General features: G+C 43.6%; 1 protein-coding gene across 2 annotated transcripts in view; it reads left to right on the forward strand.

Annotated features, from left to right (window-relative positions):
* The window catches only part of ZMYND11 (zinc finger MYND-type containing 11), a 572,905-nt gene that overhangs the window by 174,986 nt on the left and 379,172 nt on the right, over window positions 1-18,747 (forward strand). For both annotated transcript variants that reach the window (XM_069211170.1, XM_069211171.1), the window contains exons 8-9: window positions 4,019-4,106; window positions 12,819-12,874. In XM_069211170.1, the coding sequence (XP_069067271.1) occupies window positions 4,019-4,106; window positions 12,819-12,874 (144 nt within the window). The remainder of the gene's footprint in view (window positions 1-4,018; window positions 4,107-12,818; window positions 12,875-18,747) is intronic.

The following is an 18,747-nucleotide window of genomic DNA, read 5'->3' on the forward strand; positions in this document are numbered from 1 at the left end:
AAACAAAGCAGCTTTTCGTTGCTTTTCAACAACCACCTACAGGGAATCCTATCTCTAAAGAAGGATTAGCAAGATGGATTGTTAAATGTATACAAACATGTTACATTAAGGCAAAAAGACAACTTTTAATCACACCTAAAGCACATCCCACTAGGGAAAAAGGTGCATTTATGGCATTTTTACGAAATATACCAATGGCAGACATATGTAAAGCTGCCACATGCACCACATACATTTACAAAGCATTATTGTGTAGATGTATTTTCAAAGCAACAGGCCAATGTCGGTCAAGCTGTCTTAAGAACATTATTTCAAACAACTCCAACTCCTACAGGCTAGCCACCGCATTTTTTGGGGAAAGTAACTGCTTTCTAGTCTATGCATAGCATGTGTATCTGCAGCTACACATGCTATCGAACTGAAAATGTCAATTACCCAGTGTACATATGTTCGTGGCATGTAGTGCTGCAGATTCACATGCACCCTCCCTCCTCCCCGAAAGCCTGTAGTCGTTGCAGTTTTTATAATTTGTACATATATATATATTTACATTTGCATGGACATCTGTTTTTACTTACTGTTTCTATTCAACATTTATATTACTACACTCTATCACTCCTTCCTACACCCTTTTGCGGGAAAACAATCTAACAATGGAATCGATGCCCATGCGCAGTATTACTGAGAGGAGGAGTCTCTTGATCCCGTGACTCCAAAAAGACTTCTTTGAAGAAAAACAACTTGTAACACTCCGAGCCCAACACTAGATGGTGGAATAATGCATAGCATGTGAATCTGCAGCACTACATGCCACGAACAGATGTACACTGGGTAAGTGACATTTTCCATATGTATCATTGAAAACTACAGTTAAATAATTAGTTATGTTTGAAACTCAAAAACACAAAACCACTAAAAATCTGCAAATTATATTTAGGAACACAAGCATCATAACTCAGTTTCCCGCCTTCTTGTTCTACAGTTGTCTTTTTGGCTGTATATGACCACTGTACTGGAGGTCACCTACCTTTAAAGTTTGCAGTCCATGGCTGTATGAATTTTTTTCACATCACAGAACAGAGTTTTTAGTTTCAGAGATTCACATAAAGTGTTAAACTGTTAAGCCCCTCTGCACCTTTTTTAAATGCTAATATCTCAAAAACTACTGAAGAGATTTACAACAAACTAACAACCATTCATTCTGTGAATGAGAGCAAAATATCCTACGGGAGCTGAAATGGGAGATCACACATTTCCTCATTTCATGCCAGTCCACAGGGTCAAAAGTTATAGGCAAATCAAAATATGCCTTTTTAATGGAAAGGTTTTAACTCAAACATAACAACACTATGGCTATTTCACTGTGCAATATATATGGGGGAGAGAGAAAGCGAAATGTTAAGAAAAGTCACATGAAGTTGCCTCTGTATGCTTCTTTCATGTTCTAAATAGTTTTCAATCTAAAAAATTATATTACACAGATCCACACTGACTAGGACACCAGGGAACTGTATAAGGCACTAGTCTGATGCACTGACATCTATTTCCATTTTTCATGCATCCTTCAACACTTTTTGAGTTGTGCTTCTCGCAAATTGTGTTTTTTGCAGTGCTTGTGATTGTCTGCCTCTCCCAAAAATCCCAATGTTTAGATCATGTTGCTCCTGTCATAAGCAGATGTCTCTCTCATACTCTCAGACCCTCATGACATCTTCATCTGTTGTCCGGGGCTCAAATACGACTCAAACAGTGTGGGAATGTTTGCCAAGGCCATCAAGGGACTGCAAGCAAAGTTCTTCATGGTGCAGGCTAGAGAAAACCGCCAGGCCCACTGTTGCTCTAACTCCATTTCCTGCTGCAGCTTGCCTTAGACCAACAAATCTTCAAAGCATGTTGTATTAAAAGACAAGTCTTCTAAGAAGAAGCAGAAAGTATGTCTACAAGTTAGCAGTGATGTTCCAGCCTCAGCATCATTTTCAGAGCCTGTTTTCGTAAAGATGTGCCATGTGCCAGATTCGGCACCAGCATTGACTACAGATCAGAAGTCCCCTGATCCATTCCCAGAATTTCAAGGCCATGATGATGACCATGCAAAGTTTATGGTTTCTACAAAGGCTATTACAGTTCACCAGCGATCCCCAAGAAGCCTTTGTTGCCTCGCCTGGCACTTCCATCCCTGGTGCCAGTCGGCCCTGTTCATTCCCTCTCCCTGTCATATAACAGTTGACTAAGAACGTATCCCATTACAAGACCTTGCTTCATGGTGAGGATTTTGGCAGACTTTGAGAGTTTTTTTGACCCAGCTTCAGACCCAATTCTGATAACAGGCACCCTGTGGCTTCGAGGGGCATGAAAAAAAGAATTGGAAACGGACGTCTGTGGCTGATGTAGCATTTTATACAGCTCCAAGATGTTCTTTCCAGGATAGATCCTGGAGCTGATTCGTGACTATGCAGGAGTGGAGCTATTTCAACTTTCCAGTACTAGTCTGCAATATGAAGGGGATTCAAGAGGTGAGTAATCTTCAGAAAGTGTATTCAGCAGAATGATCATTGCGATGTAAGTTCTTTGTTACTGTACAACAGTGGGCTTAATCCATGTTTTTTATATTTTTACCACAATAGACACATGGTGATAGGCATGGTCTATACTCCTTCAGGCTGCGTACATAACCAATGAGATTGTTTTCTGAGCTTGCTTGAATGCCTGTCTTTATAAGTTGTACCAATGAATGAACAGAGTGGCATCAATAATATATGCAGATTCACATTGTGTATTACCATTATTGAGGAGGAAGGGGTAGCATGACTCACTCACAGTTTATCCTCTTGCGCCTCATAGGCTTTCTAAGTACTGAACAGTTGTGATGAATAGTATAATACAGTGTGCATCTGTGGGTATGTATATAGATATAATGTTGACTTTAAAGCACAAAAATAATTTTAAAAAACACTTAAATGTGCAAGTTATGGTTAAGAGAACAACCCAGCAGCCATGCAAACCATAGCTTAAACATCAAATGCATTGCTCATGACCTTGCGCTTAATGAAATGAAATTATGTAACAGATAAAATAATGTATCACATTACCCTTACCACTTAGATAGAGACAACTATGAATGTAGCAATGTTAACTGTTTTTATTAAGTGTTATCTGGTGACATTTAGCTTTTGGGTGTTATTTATTGGCATAAATAGTGTGAGATCATTATCTATTTCTTTTTGTGTGCTAATTATAGATTGTTCCCCATAACCATTATTTGCAGTTTTCAGTGGTTCGAAAGTTTAAAACGGTGAACACAGTTGCACTTTAAATGTGTTTTTTAGTATGAATTCCTGAATGTTTTTAACATATGTTGTGGTGTTATAACCAAAGCTAACTTCAGCTTCACTGCACCCAGCCTTCTGCAACAGGCTTACCCTTGCTGCACGTGGCCTACGTTGAGGAGGAGAGGGGGTTGGGGGGGGGGGGGGGGGATGAGTCAGTACTTGGCCTTCAGTCTGACAATGCACCCAACCTTCTGCAAGTGCCCTATTCATGCTTCACAGACCTCATCCCTGTGCAGCAGTGGGTTGGCTGCAGGGACTGGACTGCATCCTGACCCTGCTCACACCCGGCCAAATTCATGCATCTGCAATGGATGACGGGAGAAAAAGCTTCCTAGCCAAGTGTGTGCCTAACTTTTTTTTTTTTTGTATTTCCAAATCCACTGTGGATTTGTAAGTCCACGGAGGATCCTCAATTTAATGGTTCATCTGTCTCTAAAATGTAACAGTGTAGTGCCCTAACCAGATCACTTTATTAAAATTTCTCAAAAAATACTGAACAGATTTACATGAAGCCTAGTAGAGGTAATTCCTTGAATAAGGTTCTACCTTCATGACAAATGTTTAATTCCTTGCTGCCATTTTCTCTGGGACATAATTGATTGCACTTATGTTTTTAGTGTTCACTATTGTTTTCATAACTAAACCAGATTAGTTGAATGAAACCTAACATGATTTTCATTGTTGTGCAGAAAGTAAATGAATCGAAATACAGGAATTATGAAGAATTCAAAGCAGATGCCAAACTGCTATTACACAACACTATTATTTTTTATGGAGGTAAAGTAGTGCATGTTCCTTTTTCTGATTTACTGATAGCCTTATTCACAACGGCATGTGAGCCATACATGTAGGTTTACTTCCAAAAAATGTTTTAACGTAGAGCTGTGAGGACCTCACTTAAGGATTATTGACAGGTGTAAATCATTGTACTATTGTGTAATTCTTAACTGTGAGTGCACAGAATTACACTTTGGTACAACCCATTCAAGTAAAAACAAGGCTTTCCTTACTGTGTAAGTTTATTAATGGAAACAATCTTTTGAGTTTGTGCTCATTCACTAACTCTTTTATACAGCCCTCTGAAAATAATGACCTTGTAAAAAATAAGTGTTCTACTCCAGGAAATGACTGAAGTAATTCCCATTCAGTAATCATTTTCTCAGTGTGTAATTTTACACTGTATAGAATTACACCCCGTGAATGGGAAGCCTGGTAACATTTTGCATGACAAACACAATGTTATGCATGTATACCTTGGCCTGCCACAGATTTCCCAGCTTCTAGCTTGTGAATGTACCAAAGTAGTGAAGGTGCACCAATTTGTATTAAAACATTGGAATGTTGGGAGCTCCATTGGAGACAATGGAGTGCTCCTCACTTCTAATGGCTGGTAAAAGCCTGTAGCCTCAACAACAGCTGTGAACAAAGGCCTCATGGAGCCCGTGGGGATTTCAGTCCCCTTGGGCTCCATGATACCTTTGTTTTTATTTACTAGAACATTCTGCCCTCTAGTGACGTAATGTTCTAACAGCCTTATAGCCGTTCCTAGCTGGGCTATACAAGCCATTAAAGTCCCAGTGCCTTGTTTAACGTTGGAGTGGGCCTTAAATGGCTGATATAGCCCGCTGCGGTGGGATCTAAGGCTTTATTAGTAGTAATACTGGGTCCTTGGTTAGCTTGGTTGCCTTTTTTACCAATGAAGAATGGTAAACTCTGGTGCAAATTGGACAAATTTGTCTCGTCTGTGTAACCATGATCATCTGATCACTCGATCATTCATGCATTCACTCACTCATTTTCCCACCCTCCCCCTCTCTCGACTCTCCCACCCCTTCCTTTCACTACCCACCCCCATGTACTCCCTACGTTTCAACCCTTATCACCAACTTCTTCTCTTCTCTCATCTCAGCTCTTTTACTCTCTCCTTCACCTGAGGTACCTTAATCATTCAACACAACACCAATAACATATCTGAAACAGTATATACACTGATTAACCCCACCTCACCATTGCAAACGAATACACTTATCTCTATCTTCTACTTTTATAAATGTGGACGGACTCCTCATGCTATATCCCAAACTACTGTTCCCACTTGATTTGATGGTTATTTATTTTTCCTATTGTATAAAATCCCAATAAAACACTCTTGAAAAAAAAAAAAAAAAAAGTAGTGATATTGGTGCAACTGCATTACTTTTTTTAAATTTAGCACATTTTGCTTAGAATCACTAGTATTGTTTGTCTCTGGTAAAATAATTAACATTTCAAGTAGCTGAATAAAACCATCATTTGTTTTAGTAAATCTTAAGATCCTAGTAAAAGAAAAAACTAAGTTTTGGAAGCTTCTGTTGGTACCACAAGAAGTTTAAGAAGAAAAAGTTGCATATGAATGCATAATGGTAGCTATTAGTTTTGCTATTTGTTATCTTACCAGTAGAGTGTTGAATGTTAAAACGGTCTTGCCTACCAGTCATTGTAAGCTGTCTGTTGGTGAAAGGGCCTATGATCAACATACAGTGGGTTAGAGTTCACCCATTGCTTACCATTGGTTGGCTTTATTGTCACTCTTATTTGCTTGCTTTTTATTCGTCCGCTTGTGTGAAGTTTACTTCCTTTTGTTGTGTTTGGCTTTCCCTTGGACCATGAACATGTTACTTGTGTTCTTCCTATGGTCACTTTTAAAGCACTACTTTTTTCTTTTTGATTAAGCACTCCACTAGAGTGCATGTGTTTTCCAACTGTTTCCCTTATGTACCAGTCTTGCACCTCTGTCACGCTCTGTAATGCATTCTCTAGCCTGTGTGTTTCTCCTCAGCTCATAGTTGTGTGCTTCTTCCTCTCCGTTGTTTTCTCGTCCCTGTGCCACCCCAATTCATCATCACCACAAAGTTTATTTCAGAGTAAAATCCATAAAACCACATGCATCAAGATACATAACCACAGAAATGTGCAAAATATTAAAAATCAAGTCAGCAGTGATAAAATATTGAAAAGACCGTACACGATTCTTACACACTAAAAAGAAACCTTGCAATGCACACAGATAAACAATTTAAAATATAATTAAACACTCAAAAAGGTCAGTAACATCGGTTATCTGGTACATTAAATAATCTCTCACATGATAGCTAAAGTTAAAAGAGCTATCCTCAAAGCCATAAGAACGTTTGATTAAAGAAAACAAACTTTCTCTGTAGCTAAAAGATGTAAATATAAAAAGGTAGGCCTCACCTGATAAAAATGCACATTTGAGAAATGAGATTTGATATATTTATGCTGTACAAAAGTATAAAAAGGACATAACAATACAATATACAAGTTATCACAAATATAGATTATGTCACAGGAACAAATGGGGGGATCAGAGCATTTGTACCAGGTGCCCACTCGAGCGAACAACTGATGAAATAAACCTTAAGTAAGTAACCAACACAAGCAGCTGGGCATTTCCAAAAGGAGATGTGGCTCAATACCATGGACAGTTTTTATCATAACAAACCTACAAAATGACACCTTTGCCAGAGCAAAGGCTTCCCTCTCTGCTTCCCCTTTCTTAGAAAAGGCCTCTTTCAACCAAATAACATCCTGTTTGGTGATACTCTGGGGGTTTAAGAAAAGCTCTGGTCTCCCAAGAGCTCTTAAGTTATCCTTAACATATTCCAGCCAAGTAATACTGGCCACGTCATCCAGCCGCATACAATCTTCAATGACTAACCTCTTAAGGCTCAATTCAACCTTCAACCAAATGACCCACCACAACAGGAGCAGTCACAAACGAATATAATCCCTAATATAACCCATTCCCAGTTCCCTTCAAAATGTATTCTCTGCTATCCCCAAAGAATATATATTCACATAGCCCCATATATCACAACCGAAGGTTGAAATGGGTATACATTTAGCTTTATAAATCGCCAGCATGGCCCTCAAAGGCTTATGATCTAAGTGGGAGAAGTCACACAGCCGCACAGGCCCACTCAATATTCCCTAGATTTCTTTTTATCAGGAGTTGCCAGTTCAGTTTGGAGTCTATTAACTCCTAGATAAGTGAAGGTTTCCACCTGACTTATAATTTGACCATTAACATGAAAGGTTACACTTTTTGTATTTTTTTGGCCTCAGAACCATCACATGTAACTTTTAAAACTTTTTATAGACTGGCCATGAAATTGATAAAAATATCTAAGAGCTTTTGCAGACTTTTAGCAGTGTGAGCAATTAAAACAGCATCATCTGTATATAAAAGAGCAGGGAGTGGCCTACCCCCAGCTTTTGGCACATTAATCCTGGGCTCCAGGAGTACACTCCACAAACAATTAACATACTTAATAAAAAGAAGGAGGGCCTAAATACACCCCTGACTGCCCCCCTCCAAAGTGCCTAGTCCATTTGCCGTCACTCCCATGAACTAAAGCCGTCAACCCCTGGTGAAGATCCCTCAAAACATTCATCAGATTCGTATCCACCTCCATGGCCCTCATCTCTGCCCAAAGCTTCTCTCTACTCACTTTGTCAAAAGCAGAGCTGAGGTCGTAAAGGTGAAATGTAGAGAGTCCCTCTTTGCCCGGATATATTTATTAACAATAAGATGGAGATTCAAGTATTTTTCACCGTGCCCCGGCCTGGGCGATATTGAATGTCAGACAAAATATTTTGTTCTTCCGCCCATTGAGTTAATCTGTTCAGTAGAACACTGCCAGTTATTTTAACCTCTGCCTTAGTTAGAGAAATGGTCCTATAACAAGATAAGTTGCTCCTATTCCCCTTCTTAAAGACAGGTACAATAATAGAATGATGCCACGAGGCAGGAATGGAAAAGCTGATGGCATTATTAAGATAAAGAGTGAGAGGAGGGGCCCAGAGGCCAATAAGGGACTGAAACAGGTCCACGGGGATACCATTCACCCGGTAGCCTTTCCCAGAGGAAGAGATGCAATTGCATCTCTAACTTCTTCCCGTGATAAAATAACAATTGTTTCCTGGACCGGAAAAAAGGGTAAGGGAGTGGGCTCTTCAACATTATGTAAAGCTGAAAAATGATACTCCCACACCTGGGCAGGCATTAGGACAGCCTGATCCCCTACTTTATGATCATTAAAATAATAATGTTTAACCACTTTCCAGAACATTGTGCAGGACTTGGGGCTACTGGCCTGGTGCAGGTCCACCCATAATTATTTTTTAAGTCCAACTTCCTGGTTTGCAACACAGCTCTATATGCAGCTCAACATTTCTTACCTTCCCCCCTATCCTGGGGTTGATTTCTTTTTTTTATGCAGAAAGGAGTGCCTTTTTAGCCCGCGTACAATCATTATTAAACATTCAGAAAAAGGTTTGAAGAGCTGCCCTGGCCGGCTTTGGCAAAGCTTCATTAATAGTAAGACAAATATTATCATATGCCAGCAAAATACTTTGTTGGGGGCCTCTATATTTAAACAGGTCTGGAATTCCAAGGGTCAGAATGCAGTTAACCTAGCAAAAAACTGTTCTGGAATTATTTTGCACCACTTGAGTCTACGAAGCTGATCGGAGGACCTCACCTGGAGGGAATAGCAACGATATTCCCCTGACTCGAAATCCCAGTGAAAAGTGGCAGTAAGTGGATAATGATCACTAAAAACATTCCAGTTCATGGAAAAGGAGATAAGTAAAGAAAACAAAACTGTGGAAACCTCAATATAGTCAATATGGGACCCTCTCCCATGACCTTTAAAAGTGGGAGTGGTATGTCCTTCTTGCAGGCTCTCTAGACTAAGGAGATTACCCAAAATTGAACTCAGCCAGCAAATCAATCATGATATATACCTTTGTCTAGTGTGACTACGATGAACTTGGTTATGAAAATCCCCTCCCTCTTGACCTTTCTCTTCATAGAGATTACAGCCTTTACAGGGGTGCATATTAAAGTCCCCAACGACCAAACTTGCTATATTAAGACCAGGTTGGGTTAAATAAAACATATTAAGAAACAAGCTTAACAGAATCGTAACATCCTCCGTTTCATTCCCATGTACTGCATTATAAATTTTGACACACAAAACTCCAATAATACGAGGGAAAATACCAGCAATCTCTTCCATACTATGGGCTAAATCTACCGAAACCCCCACTAGCCCTTCCACTTGACGAGGGCAGAGCGTTAGTATGGAAAGACACAAAACCATCCAATGAAATCCCCCACTTCGGGCCCACGTTTCCTGAAAAGATATAATATCACAAGGGATAAGCGATTTTAACCAATCAGGCTCATCGGACTTCATGTGCAGGCCTGCTATATTACAGGACATGACTTCAATCATAGATTGGTAGAGCGCGGCTTATCACCCATAAGGTCTCAAGGCGCTGTTTGTGAACGAGCTGCTCAGTCGAACCGCTAGGTCTTGAGGTCCTTCCTGAACTGCTTCAGTGATTCAATCTGCCTGAGCTTGAAAGGTAGCGTGTTTCATGTCCGGGCTGCCAGGTAGGAGAAGGATCTTCCTCCTGCTGTGCTTTTCTGGATCTTGGGGATGGGTGCAAGGGCGAGCTGGGTGGAGTGGAGATGTCTATTGGGTACGTAGAAGCTGGAGGTGGTGGTTGAGGTATACCGGTCCTATGTTGTGCAGTACCTTATAGGTGTGGATCAGGAGTTTGTATGTGATGCGCTTGTTGACTGGGACCCAGTGTAGGTCTTTGAGATGGGAGGAGATGTGGCTGTGTCGTGGGTTGTCCAGGATGAGTCTGGCTGCTGCATTCTGAACTTTTTGTAGACTTGATTGAAGTTTCTTTGTGATGCCGGCATAAAGCGTGTTGCCGTAGTCCAGTTTGCTGGTGACGAGTGCATGGGTGACAGTCTTCCCTGTATAGGAGGGAATCCACTTGAAAATCTTTCGCAGGAGTCAGAGAGTGTGAAAGCATGACAGAGACTGTGTTGACTTGGCGGGTCGTGGATAGAGAGGAGTCCAGGATGATGCCCAGGTTGCATGCGTGGTCCGTGGGAGCGGGGAGTTTCCCCAGAACGGTGGGCTCTAAAAGAAGTTACTGCTGGATAACAAGTACTAGGATTATTATACACCCCCAGTCGATATTACTCATTCATATCAGAAAAGGGTTCAAAGCGGTTAGGCAAAGCAAGATTAGGGTCTTCGTTCCCTACCTGAATTCTGTTTGTACTGTCAGATACCCTGTGGGGATCTAGTAGAGAAGCCGATGAGAAAAGACGGCTTATTTAAAAAATACAAAAAAACGGTGGTAGAAATTTAATGGCACCATTGGAAATAGGTCCTGGCCCAAGCTTCCTAATCAGTTGACCTGCCCTAAATTTGTTGGAAAAATTAACAACGATACAGTCCCCACCAATAGATTTTGAAGAATGGCCAATCCAACTCACCCTACACACCATGATTATTTCATCAGATAACTTGATCTACTGACTGATGGTGACCTTTCCATTAACCAGTGGGCAACTTTATTTTTGAGTTGGGGGTAATCCTCTCTCACACCTTGCGCCACAGGCGAAACATTGGCCAACATTCTTACATATGGCGTGCAAGCGGGAGAAAGATGCAAAATGTCGCAGGACAAACCCAATGGGCAAGCCTGAGAAGATAAGGCGGGCCCTTGTGCAGATGTAGTTAATGTAGCTGTTGGAATAATCATCAAAAAGCTGTGCCTTAAATTTAAACTGACAGCATCGTCGGCAATAGAGCCTTGGACAACGGGACAAGCAGTAGGGATTTCACATATATTAGCACAGTCAACAGATGACGCACTTACGGGGTTCACCCACTGTGAGAAATCGTTTAGAGCAGGCAAATACTGACTAAGAGTGGGTTGTGTGACAATGTTCGACTCCCTCACACAGGCAGTAATAGCAAGAGCAATATGCTTGGGAATAGGGGTGGGTCTGCTGATCAGAGATTCAAATTGATCTCTCAGGTGACCAACAGAACATACCAGGGAACCCACCCTGTCTTCCAACATGGTTAGCCTACAGGTTATCTTTTCTAGGGCCGGTAAGATGTTTGCTTCTACAGAGCTGAGGGTGTTCTGCACAGTAGACATACTTGTGTGAGCTGACTTCTCCCTTTTAGATTTCCTTGAGTTACTAGCACTAGTATGTAAAGTGGGCACGAGCACCCCCCTGCCGTCAATGCCTTTTGTGGTGAAATCACTTGCTTAAGTTTCCACCTCCAGTACACCCCTGTTTTGGGCATCTGACGCAGCATCCAAGGCTACAGAAATAAGATCATATCACACAGTCTCCCCTAGCGAAGAACTTGATTAGTAGGGACCCCAGTAAATGAAACAGGTGAATCAGAAGACCCACTTACAATAGTTGAATCCAGAAAATGTTTTGAGTTTGCTATTTGTTCCACCACGGAGGAAATCTTACTAGCAATAACTCCCACAGCATTATTTTAAAAAGTTTACATCGAACTACTTGTTCTAGGGTGCTTATCAGAGAGATTCTTCACCTCAGCTTTCCTTTTCCCCATGATTCAATTAAAAAAGCAACTGTTAAGTTGGCCCAAGCATTACCTCAAACCAGCAAAAGCAAAAAAGAAATCGACACAAATAAAGACAAAGACAAGTGAGGTGGCCCCAGCCTGTCTCTTCCATTCTATGAAGGGCTAAGATGGGCTGGGTAATCGTTTGGGGACATGCTCGGTGCGTCCTGCGCTGCGGGCTCCCTCAGATATTCAAATAGTCAGGGAAGGCCCGCCTACTAAATCCTTCAGTCATCTCGGGGACCACATCCCACCGTAGCCATATGGTCACCAGGTAGGTGTGCTGGGAAACAAACTGGATAGCGGTCCCCCCCCCCCCCCCCCCCCCCAACCCCTTCCCCTAAACCCTCCCCCCCCAACCAGCTGCACATTCCTTTCTCTAGACCATGTGCATTTCATCCCACCGCCCCATGCTCAGCGTTCATCTAGCCTGACCCTGTTGCATCCGCCTCATGTTCCCTCTGTGTTGATTCTCCTTTCTGCCCCTGTGTTACTTCTGCCCTTCATGTTGCTTTGCAGCCCCATATTGCTTCCTTCACCACCTGCGCCTTTCATATTACTTCCCCTCACCTAAAAAAAAAACAGAAAAAACTCTTAAGTACTCCTTTTATATTTACTGATCCAACTCTGATGAGAAATAAAAAGTAAAAAATACATGCATCATAACTTCTTTTTTGTTGACTCTTTAACCATGCTGCACAGCATCGGAGATGCTGTAGAGCATCGCTAAAAATCGTTGTCACAGCCAGTAGGTCCCAAAGGTGAGACCTATTTGCTTTGCCAGTACGTATTTTTTAAATTGCACTGAAGGCCTATTCTCTTATAAGATCATCAAACCCCTAAGACTGTAACCTATTTAACATTGTAAGACACAGGATACTGTGATTAAGAAGGAGTAGAAAAGAAAGATTGTCAAGTTTATATTCTTGCGAAAAGCTATCTACAATTGTTAGTATTTTTAATCCATTGACTAAAAAAATGTGTACCCTTTCAATTGCAGTTGACAGTGAACAAGCTGAAGTGGCCAAGATCTTATATACAGATACATGTCATGAGGTAAATGTAACACAGTTTTGTCATACTAAATGCAATATTCAACATGGGAAGGAAAGTAGATAGAATGAAACATTTACAAAACATTTAAAAATAAAATTGGCGAGTGGAATCTTCGCCAGATGTGCTACCTCCAATTCAATAGAACCACTTTTTCCAAAGTCAAGTTTTACTATGCTTGGCTGTTGTGATTTTGAAGTGTGCCACACAAATCCAGAAGTGTTCCCACCAAAGAAATACGTAACCTAAGTAGCAAACATTGTTCTTAAACTCCCCACCTATGGAACTGTAGAAGATACAGTGGATAATTAAAGCCCACATATTGTTAATGTTTGTAAACTGCCTACAGGCACTAATTGTGATTGGCACACAGCCCAACGTTTTTGTTGTATTTTCTTTTCGACGTTTCCACCTACAGGGTTCTCCACTGGTGTGTGCTGAGATGCTTACTGAGGAATTGGGAGGTTGTAGTTGGGAAATGTTGGAAGTACATGCTTCAAAGCTAAATTAGAATAATGTATTTTTATGTAACACATTTTATGACATTTCCGTGTAAATTCCACAAACATGAAAAAAACACTTAAGTATCTTTCAGATTCCTGACCCTTTTACCATGTGATTACCTTGGTCAGTCTCCCTGTAGTTTTGTCAAGGCCTCTGTATGTAACTGTGTCCTCTTTCCCCCTTGAATTTCAAGTCTAAGCTTTCCATTCCATCTTCCCACATTCTTGTCCATCCCTACAGGAATCTACATCACAGTCGCTGGACCTGTGACAAATCCAGGAAAACTACTACATGAAAACTTTTTGAATTTGTGTAGACATCCTCTAGCTGTGTAGAGTACAGTTTCTGCCTCAATCCAACAGTCCATTTTGCTGTCCTATTCTTTTAATGTTGGTGGCTCTGGGGAGCCACACTACTGGGTAATGCCCCATTGTGCTACAATCGGGCTCATGCTAATAAACAGTCTCTGGCAATTTGGTGTAGGAAAGTACCCACTTTTTGGCATTGTTACTCCCCACATTTTGCCTGCTGTCAGTGTGTTTTTGACTGTGTTCACTGGGATCCTGCTAACCAGGACTCAACTGACTGTGCTCTCTTCCTCTAAATTTGGTTGTTCCCGACTTTGGCCACCCCACAATGGGCATTCTGGTGCCTCCATGTAAGTCCCTAGTATATGGTACCTAGGTCTCCAGGGCATTGGGGTCCCAGGGGCTCCCCCTGGGATGCAGCATGTATTATGCCACCCATTGGAGCCCATGCAAAATGTGTCTGTAGGCCTGCCATTGCAGCCTGCTTGAGAAGGTGCATGCACCCTTTCACTACAGGTCACTGCACCAGTTCTTTATAAGTCACCCCCATTGCAGGTCCTCCTAGCTTAGAGGGCAGGGAACAAGTGCCTGTGTGTGAGGGCTCCCCTGTCGAGCAGAGGTGCCCCCACGAACTCCAGCTCCATTTTCCAGGGAAGCCATTTTACCCGTGTACTGGAAATAGGTCACTACCTATGTCCAGCTACATAATATTAACCAAAGGCATGTTTGGTATCAAACATGTCAGAATCATACCTCAGTACTGTTGCCAGTTTTGGTTGTGTGATTCCATGCATTCTGGGGGCTCCTTAGAGGACCCCCAGCGTTGCTCCTACCAGTCTTTTGGGGTTTTCAGGACAGCCAGCGCTGCTGCCACCCTATACACAGGTTTCTGCCCTCCTTATGCTTAGCCTGCTCAAGCAGAGGAAGGCAGAACAAAGGATTTCCTTTGGGAAAGGGAGGCAACACCCTCTCCCTTTGGAAATAGATGTTACATGGCTTGGGAGGGGTAGCCTCTCCATGCCACTGATGTGCTTTGAAGGGCATATTTGGTGCCCTCCTTACATAAACCAGTTTGCACCAGTCCAGGACCCCTCCCCTGTCCATCACCACCCAGGGGTGGTGCCCAGAGCTCCTTCCTCTATGTGGACACTTGATTGTTCATCTTGTATCCGATGTGGGCAGAAGCCTCTGGGAGCATCTGAGTGGCCAGGTCAGGGAGGTGAAAGCACAGCCCCTTCTGATATCCAACTTGGTTGCGTCCTCAGATTCGACGTGCAAGGTTCCAGCAGGACTCTTCTTCTACGTTTACTTAGACTTCTGGCCACTGGAACCGCAGCTGGACTTCACAGGAACCTACAATCTGCAGCTCCAGCGATGAATTTGCTCTGCAACATAGTTTCTCTGGCTTCTTCCAGCAACTGCAACATTTCTCTGGCTGTGCATCCTCTGAGGGCAGCAAGTCATAAGCTTACACAAGAAAGAATCTCCCTTGGAGTGAAGGAGTCACTCCCCTTCATCTGCAGGCACCAAGTGCAGCGGCGACTGGCTGCATGGATCCTCTATCCTCCGGAACTGCGTGTATCCTGTATCACAGGTGGTGGTCTGGAGTGGTCCCCTTGGTCCTCTCTACCAGCTGTCCATCTTGGGAGACAATAAGCCCTTGCCTGTCCTTGCAGTAACCCTGTGCACTGCGACTCTTGCAGCTACCAAGGCTTGTTTGGCTCTTCTTCCAAGGGATCTTCAGGCTCATTGTAGCCTCAGCCTCCAGCACTCTTCCATGCTGGCTGCTCCAGCAACGCAGGACTCATCTCCAGGTGTGCTGAGTGGGCCTCACTGCGACTCCTGTGCCTGCTGCCTGTGAGTTGCCTGCGGGGGCTGCATCCTCGACTTCTGGCTTTCCACACAGCTGAGACTCCGTCCGCAGGCACTAACTGCATCGTCAACCAGCCACGTGGATCCCCTCTCCTGCAACTCTGCGTAAATCCTGCAACACAGGTGGTGGTCTAGAGTGGTCTCCTCTGTCCCCTTTACCAGCTTTCCAACTTGGAAGGCTGTGAGTCTTTGCCTCTCTTTGCAGTACCCCTCAGCACCACGACTCTTGCAGCTACCAAGTCTTGTTGGTTCTTCTTCCAAGGGATCTTCAGGGTCCATGTAGCCCCGGCCTCCAGCACTCTTCCCTGCAACTCGTAGTCTCCTGCCTGCTGCTCCAGCGACTCCTTTCCAGGTGTGCTGAGTGACCCTCACTGTGACTCCTGTGCCTGCTGCCTGTGAGTTGCCTGTGGGAGCTGCTTTCTCGACCTCTGGCTCTCTTCATTGCTGAGGGTCGCCTGGGACTCACCTCCTTGGGTGTAGTCCCCTCGCACCTTCCTGGTCCCCGGCAGCTCTGCAACTCTTTATCTGTAACTCTTGCCTTTGCCAAAGCTTGTTGGTGGTTTCTCCACACCACTGATGGACTGAAACTCTTCTTCTGACGTGGAGCATTGACTGCATCACTTCTGGAACTGTTCCTCTGCTCCTGTGCTGCATAGTTGACTCCTGGTCCTGCATTTCCAGAAGGGTGGGTAATGCCTCCTGCCCCGACTGGACACTCAAACTGGAACTGGACTCGGTCCCTTTCATTTGCAGGTTCTCTTCTGTCAGGATCCATCTTCTATTTTTTCCAGTCTTTCTTGGAGCTTGCATATTCCCTCTACAAAGTTTATCTGTGGGTTTGGAGAAAAAAAACAGGTACTTGCCTCCTCTCTCCTGGCTGCTGGGGGGGGGGGACTCTGGTACCTACCTTTTGGGGTTCCTAGTTCCTCCAGCTTCCCTCTACAGAACACACATACCTGGGTGGGGGTCTGTCTTTTGCATACCATTTGTTTAGTATATGGTTTGGTCTCCCTCTAGTGTGGCTAATATTTACTTTTATTTCACAGTTTTCTATTGCCTTCTATGCCCATTCCGGATTACTGAGGTGTATGTAATAGTGTGTTTACTCACCTGCTATTAGAGTATTGCTTATACAGTATTTTAGTAATTGTGTTACCATAATAAAGCACCTTTATTTTTGTAACACTGTGTGGTTCTTTTATGTGTATAAGTGCTGTGTTACTATAATTGGCTTTGCATGTCTCCCAGATAAGTCTTGGCTGCTTATCCACAGCTGCCTCTAGAGAGCCTGGCTTCCCGGTCCCTGACAACACCTCACTAATAGGGGATACCTGGACCTGGTATAAGGTGATAACACCAGAGGTGCTCACCACACACCAGGCCAGCTTCCTACATTGGTGTAGAGTATTTTTAGATAATTTCATGACAGGAAACTTATCTGATTTTGCGCAGAATGACAACTCTTTTTGTGAAGTACCCAGATTGCATCAGAAAAATGGCAGAAACAGACCTGCACAGGATCTGTATCTGACATTTGCTATGATCTCATAACCCTACGACGTGTCACCCTCAAGATCCTCGCCAGGCACGCTTTGAGGGAGAGAGAAAAAATTTGCCTTGGTGGCCAAGTGGAGCACAGCAGATGGCAAAATTCTCTGACTGGTGAGACTTTTGAAAGGCAAAGAGAGACTGTGCTCATTACCTGTGCCTGTAAGTCATACTCTGAGGACTCCTGATAGAGAACATGTAGAGACAAACATCTCTCCTGTTCTACATTGAGGACTTCGACCATGAGAAGAGGTACTGCACTTATTTGCTCGCCATCAAGGACTGGGTCGATGCCGAGAATACTTACGATGTCAAGGAGGAAAGCACTATTGAGAGAAACTTCGACGTTGAGACTTGGCTTGTTGACTAAACATCATACAACTTCCCTGACCAACACAGCGAAGTGCCTTTCACTGATGAAAGTGCGCAAACTTCCTTCAGAGTCTGATTCGGGGTACTCTCTGGCTTATTCACTCTCCAGGCCCACCTCTCCAGTGACCATTCTGAATTCACCAACACCACCTCGAGTTACAACGGAGTCCACTCCACCTCCACATTGCTCTCCTCCTCAGACACCTTAACCAGTGGTACCTTTACTGCCAATATCACCAGTCTCTCCACCACCACAGTCTTCTCCTGAGCCAGTGGAACACACACTAAGGCAACGCAGATCTTGCCCCCATCACACTAGACCTCACATCTGTAGGTCTAGGTCAAGATGGAGATCCCACTGTTGTCATCGTTCAAGGTTTCTGATGGATACAAACTACCTGTGGATTCCTCCCCTTATGAATTCACCCTTGCGCCAGCATCCAAAGGAAAATCTTTTTCCCAGCTCTCCACGTCGACGAGGACGTCACAGTTGCACAGCTCCATGCGACTCCGTCTGACGTCACCGTGCCAATAAGAGGTCCTCGCCGGCCTGCTGACGTCAGTTCCCTTTTATGCGTGCCTTTGACACTAAAGATTTTCTCCTAGCTCTCGCTTCTGTTGGAGGTGTTTCATCTTGTTGGTATCTGACTTTTTTGTTACAATGTCTCCTCCTAGGAAGTCCGGTTTCAAGCCATGCCGAGAGAGCGGGGTCGCATGTCGGTCACTGACCCTCATGACAATTGTCTTTGGTGTCTTAGCTCTGAGCATGACATCGAGGAGTGTGTGTCTTGCCAGAGCATGAATCCAAAGGCTTTGAAGAAAAGGGAGGCCAAACTCTTTTTGGAAAGGCGAAGAAGGGTCATAAGAGCCATCGTAGATCCTCTTCCCATGCTTCTTCGAAGAAGCATAAGAAACGGCATCATCACGACTCTCGCGTCGTTCGGCTTGGAGCCGATCAAGGTCTCCATCTCGTCGGCAACATGGGAGGTGAGTCAGACGGTGATTCCTCAACCCCAGAGCCCTGAGGCTTATCCGGCGCCGTCAGTCTTTGAGGTAGTGGCACCTCCGGAGAGTCCTCGATTTTCACCTGCTGCTCATGAGTTCGATGTTCAGCAAGCACAGGTGCAACAGGGAGACCAGCGGTATCCTGCCTTCCCGGCTCCGGGAGCGGATCGGGCAGCATTTTTTAATGCCATGTTCTCAATGTTCAGTGCGTTTGGCCCCTGCTGGTGCACTGGCTGGTCCCATGGGTCCGTTGGCATTTTCGTTGGG

This window comes from Pleurodeles waltl, chromosome 10 (assembly GCF_031143425.1).
Source record: "Pleurodeles waltl isolate 20211129_DDA chromosome 10, aPleWal1.hap1.20221129, whole genome shotgun sequence".
Classification (NCBI taxonomy): Eukaryota; Metazoa; Chordata; class Amphibia; order Caudata; family Salamandridae; genus Pleurodeles; species Pleurodeles waltl.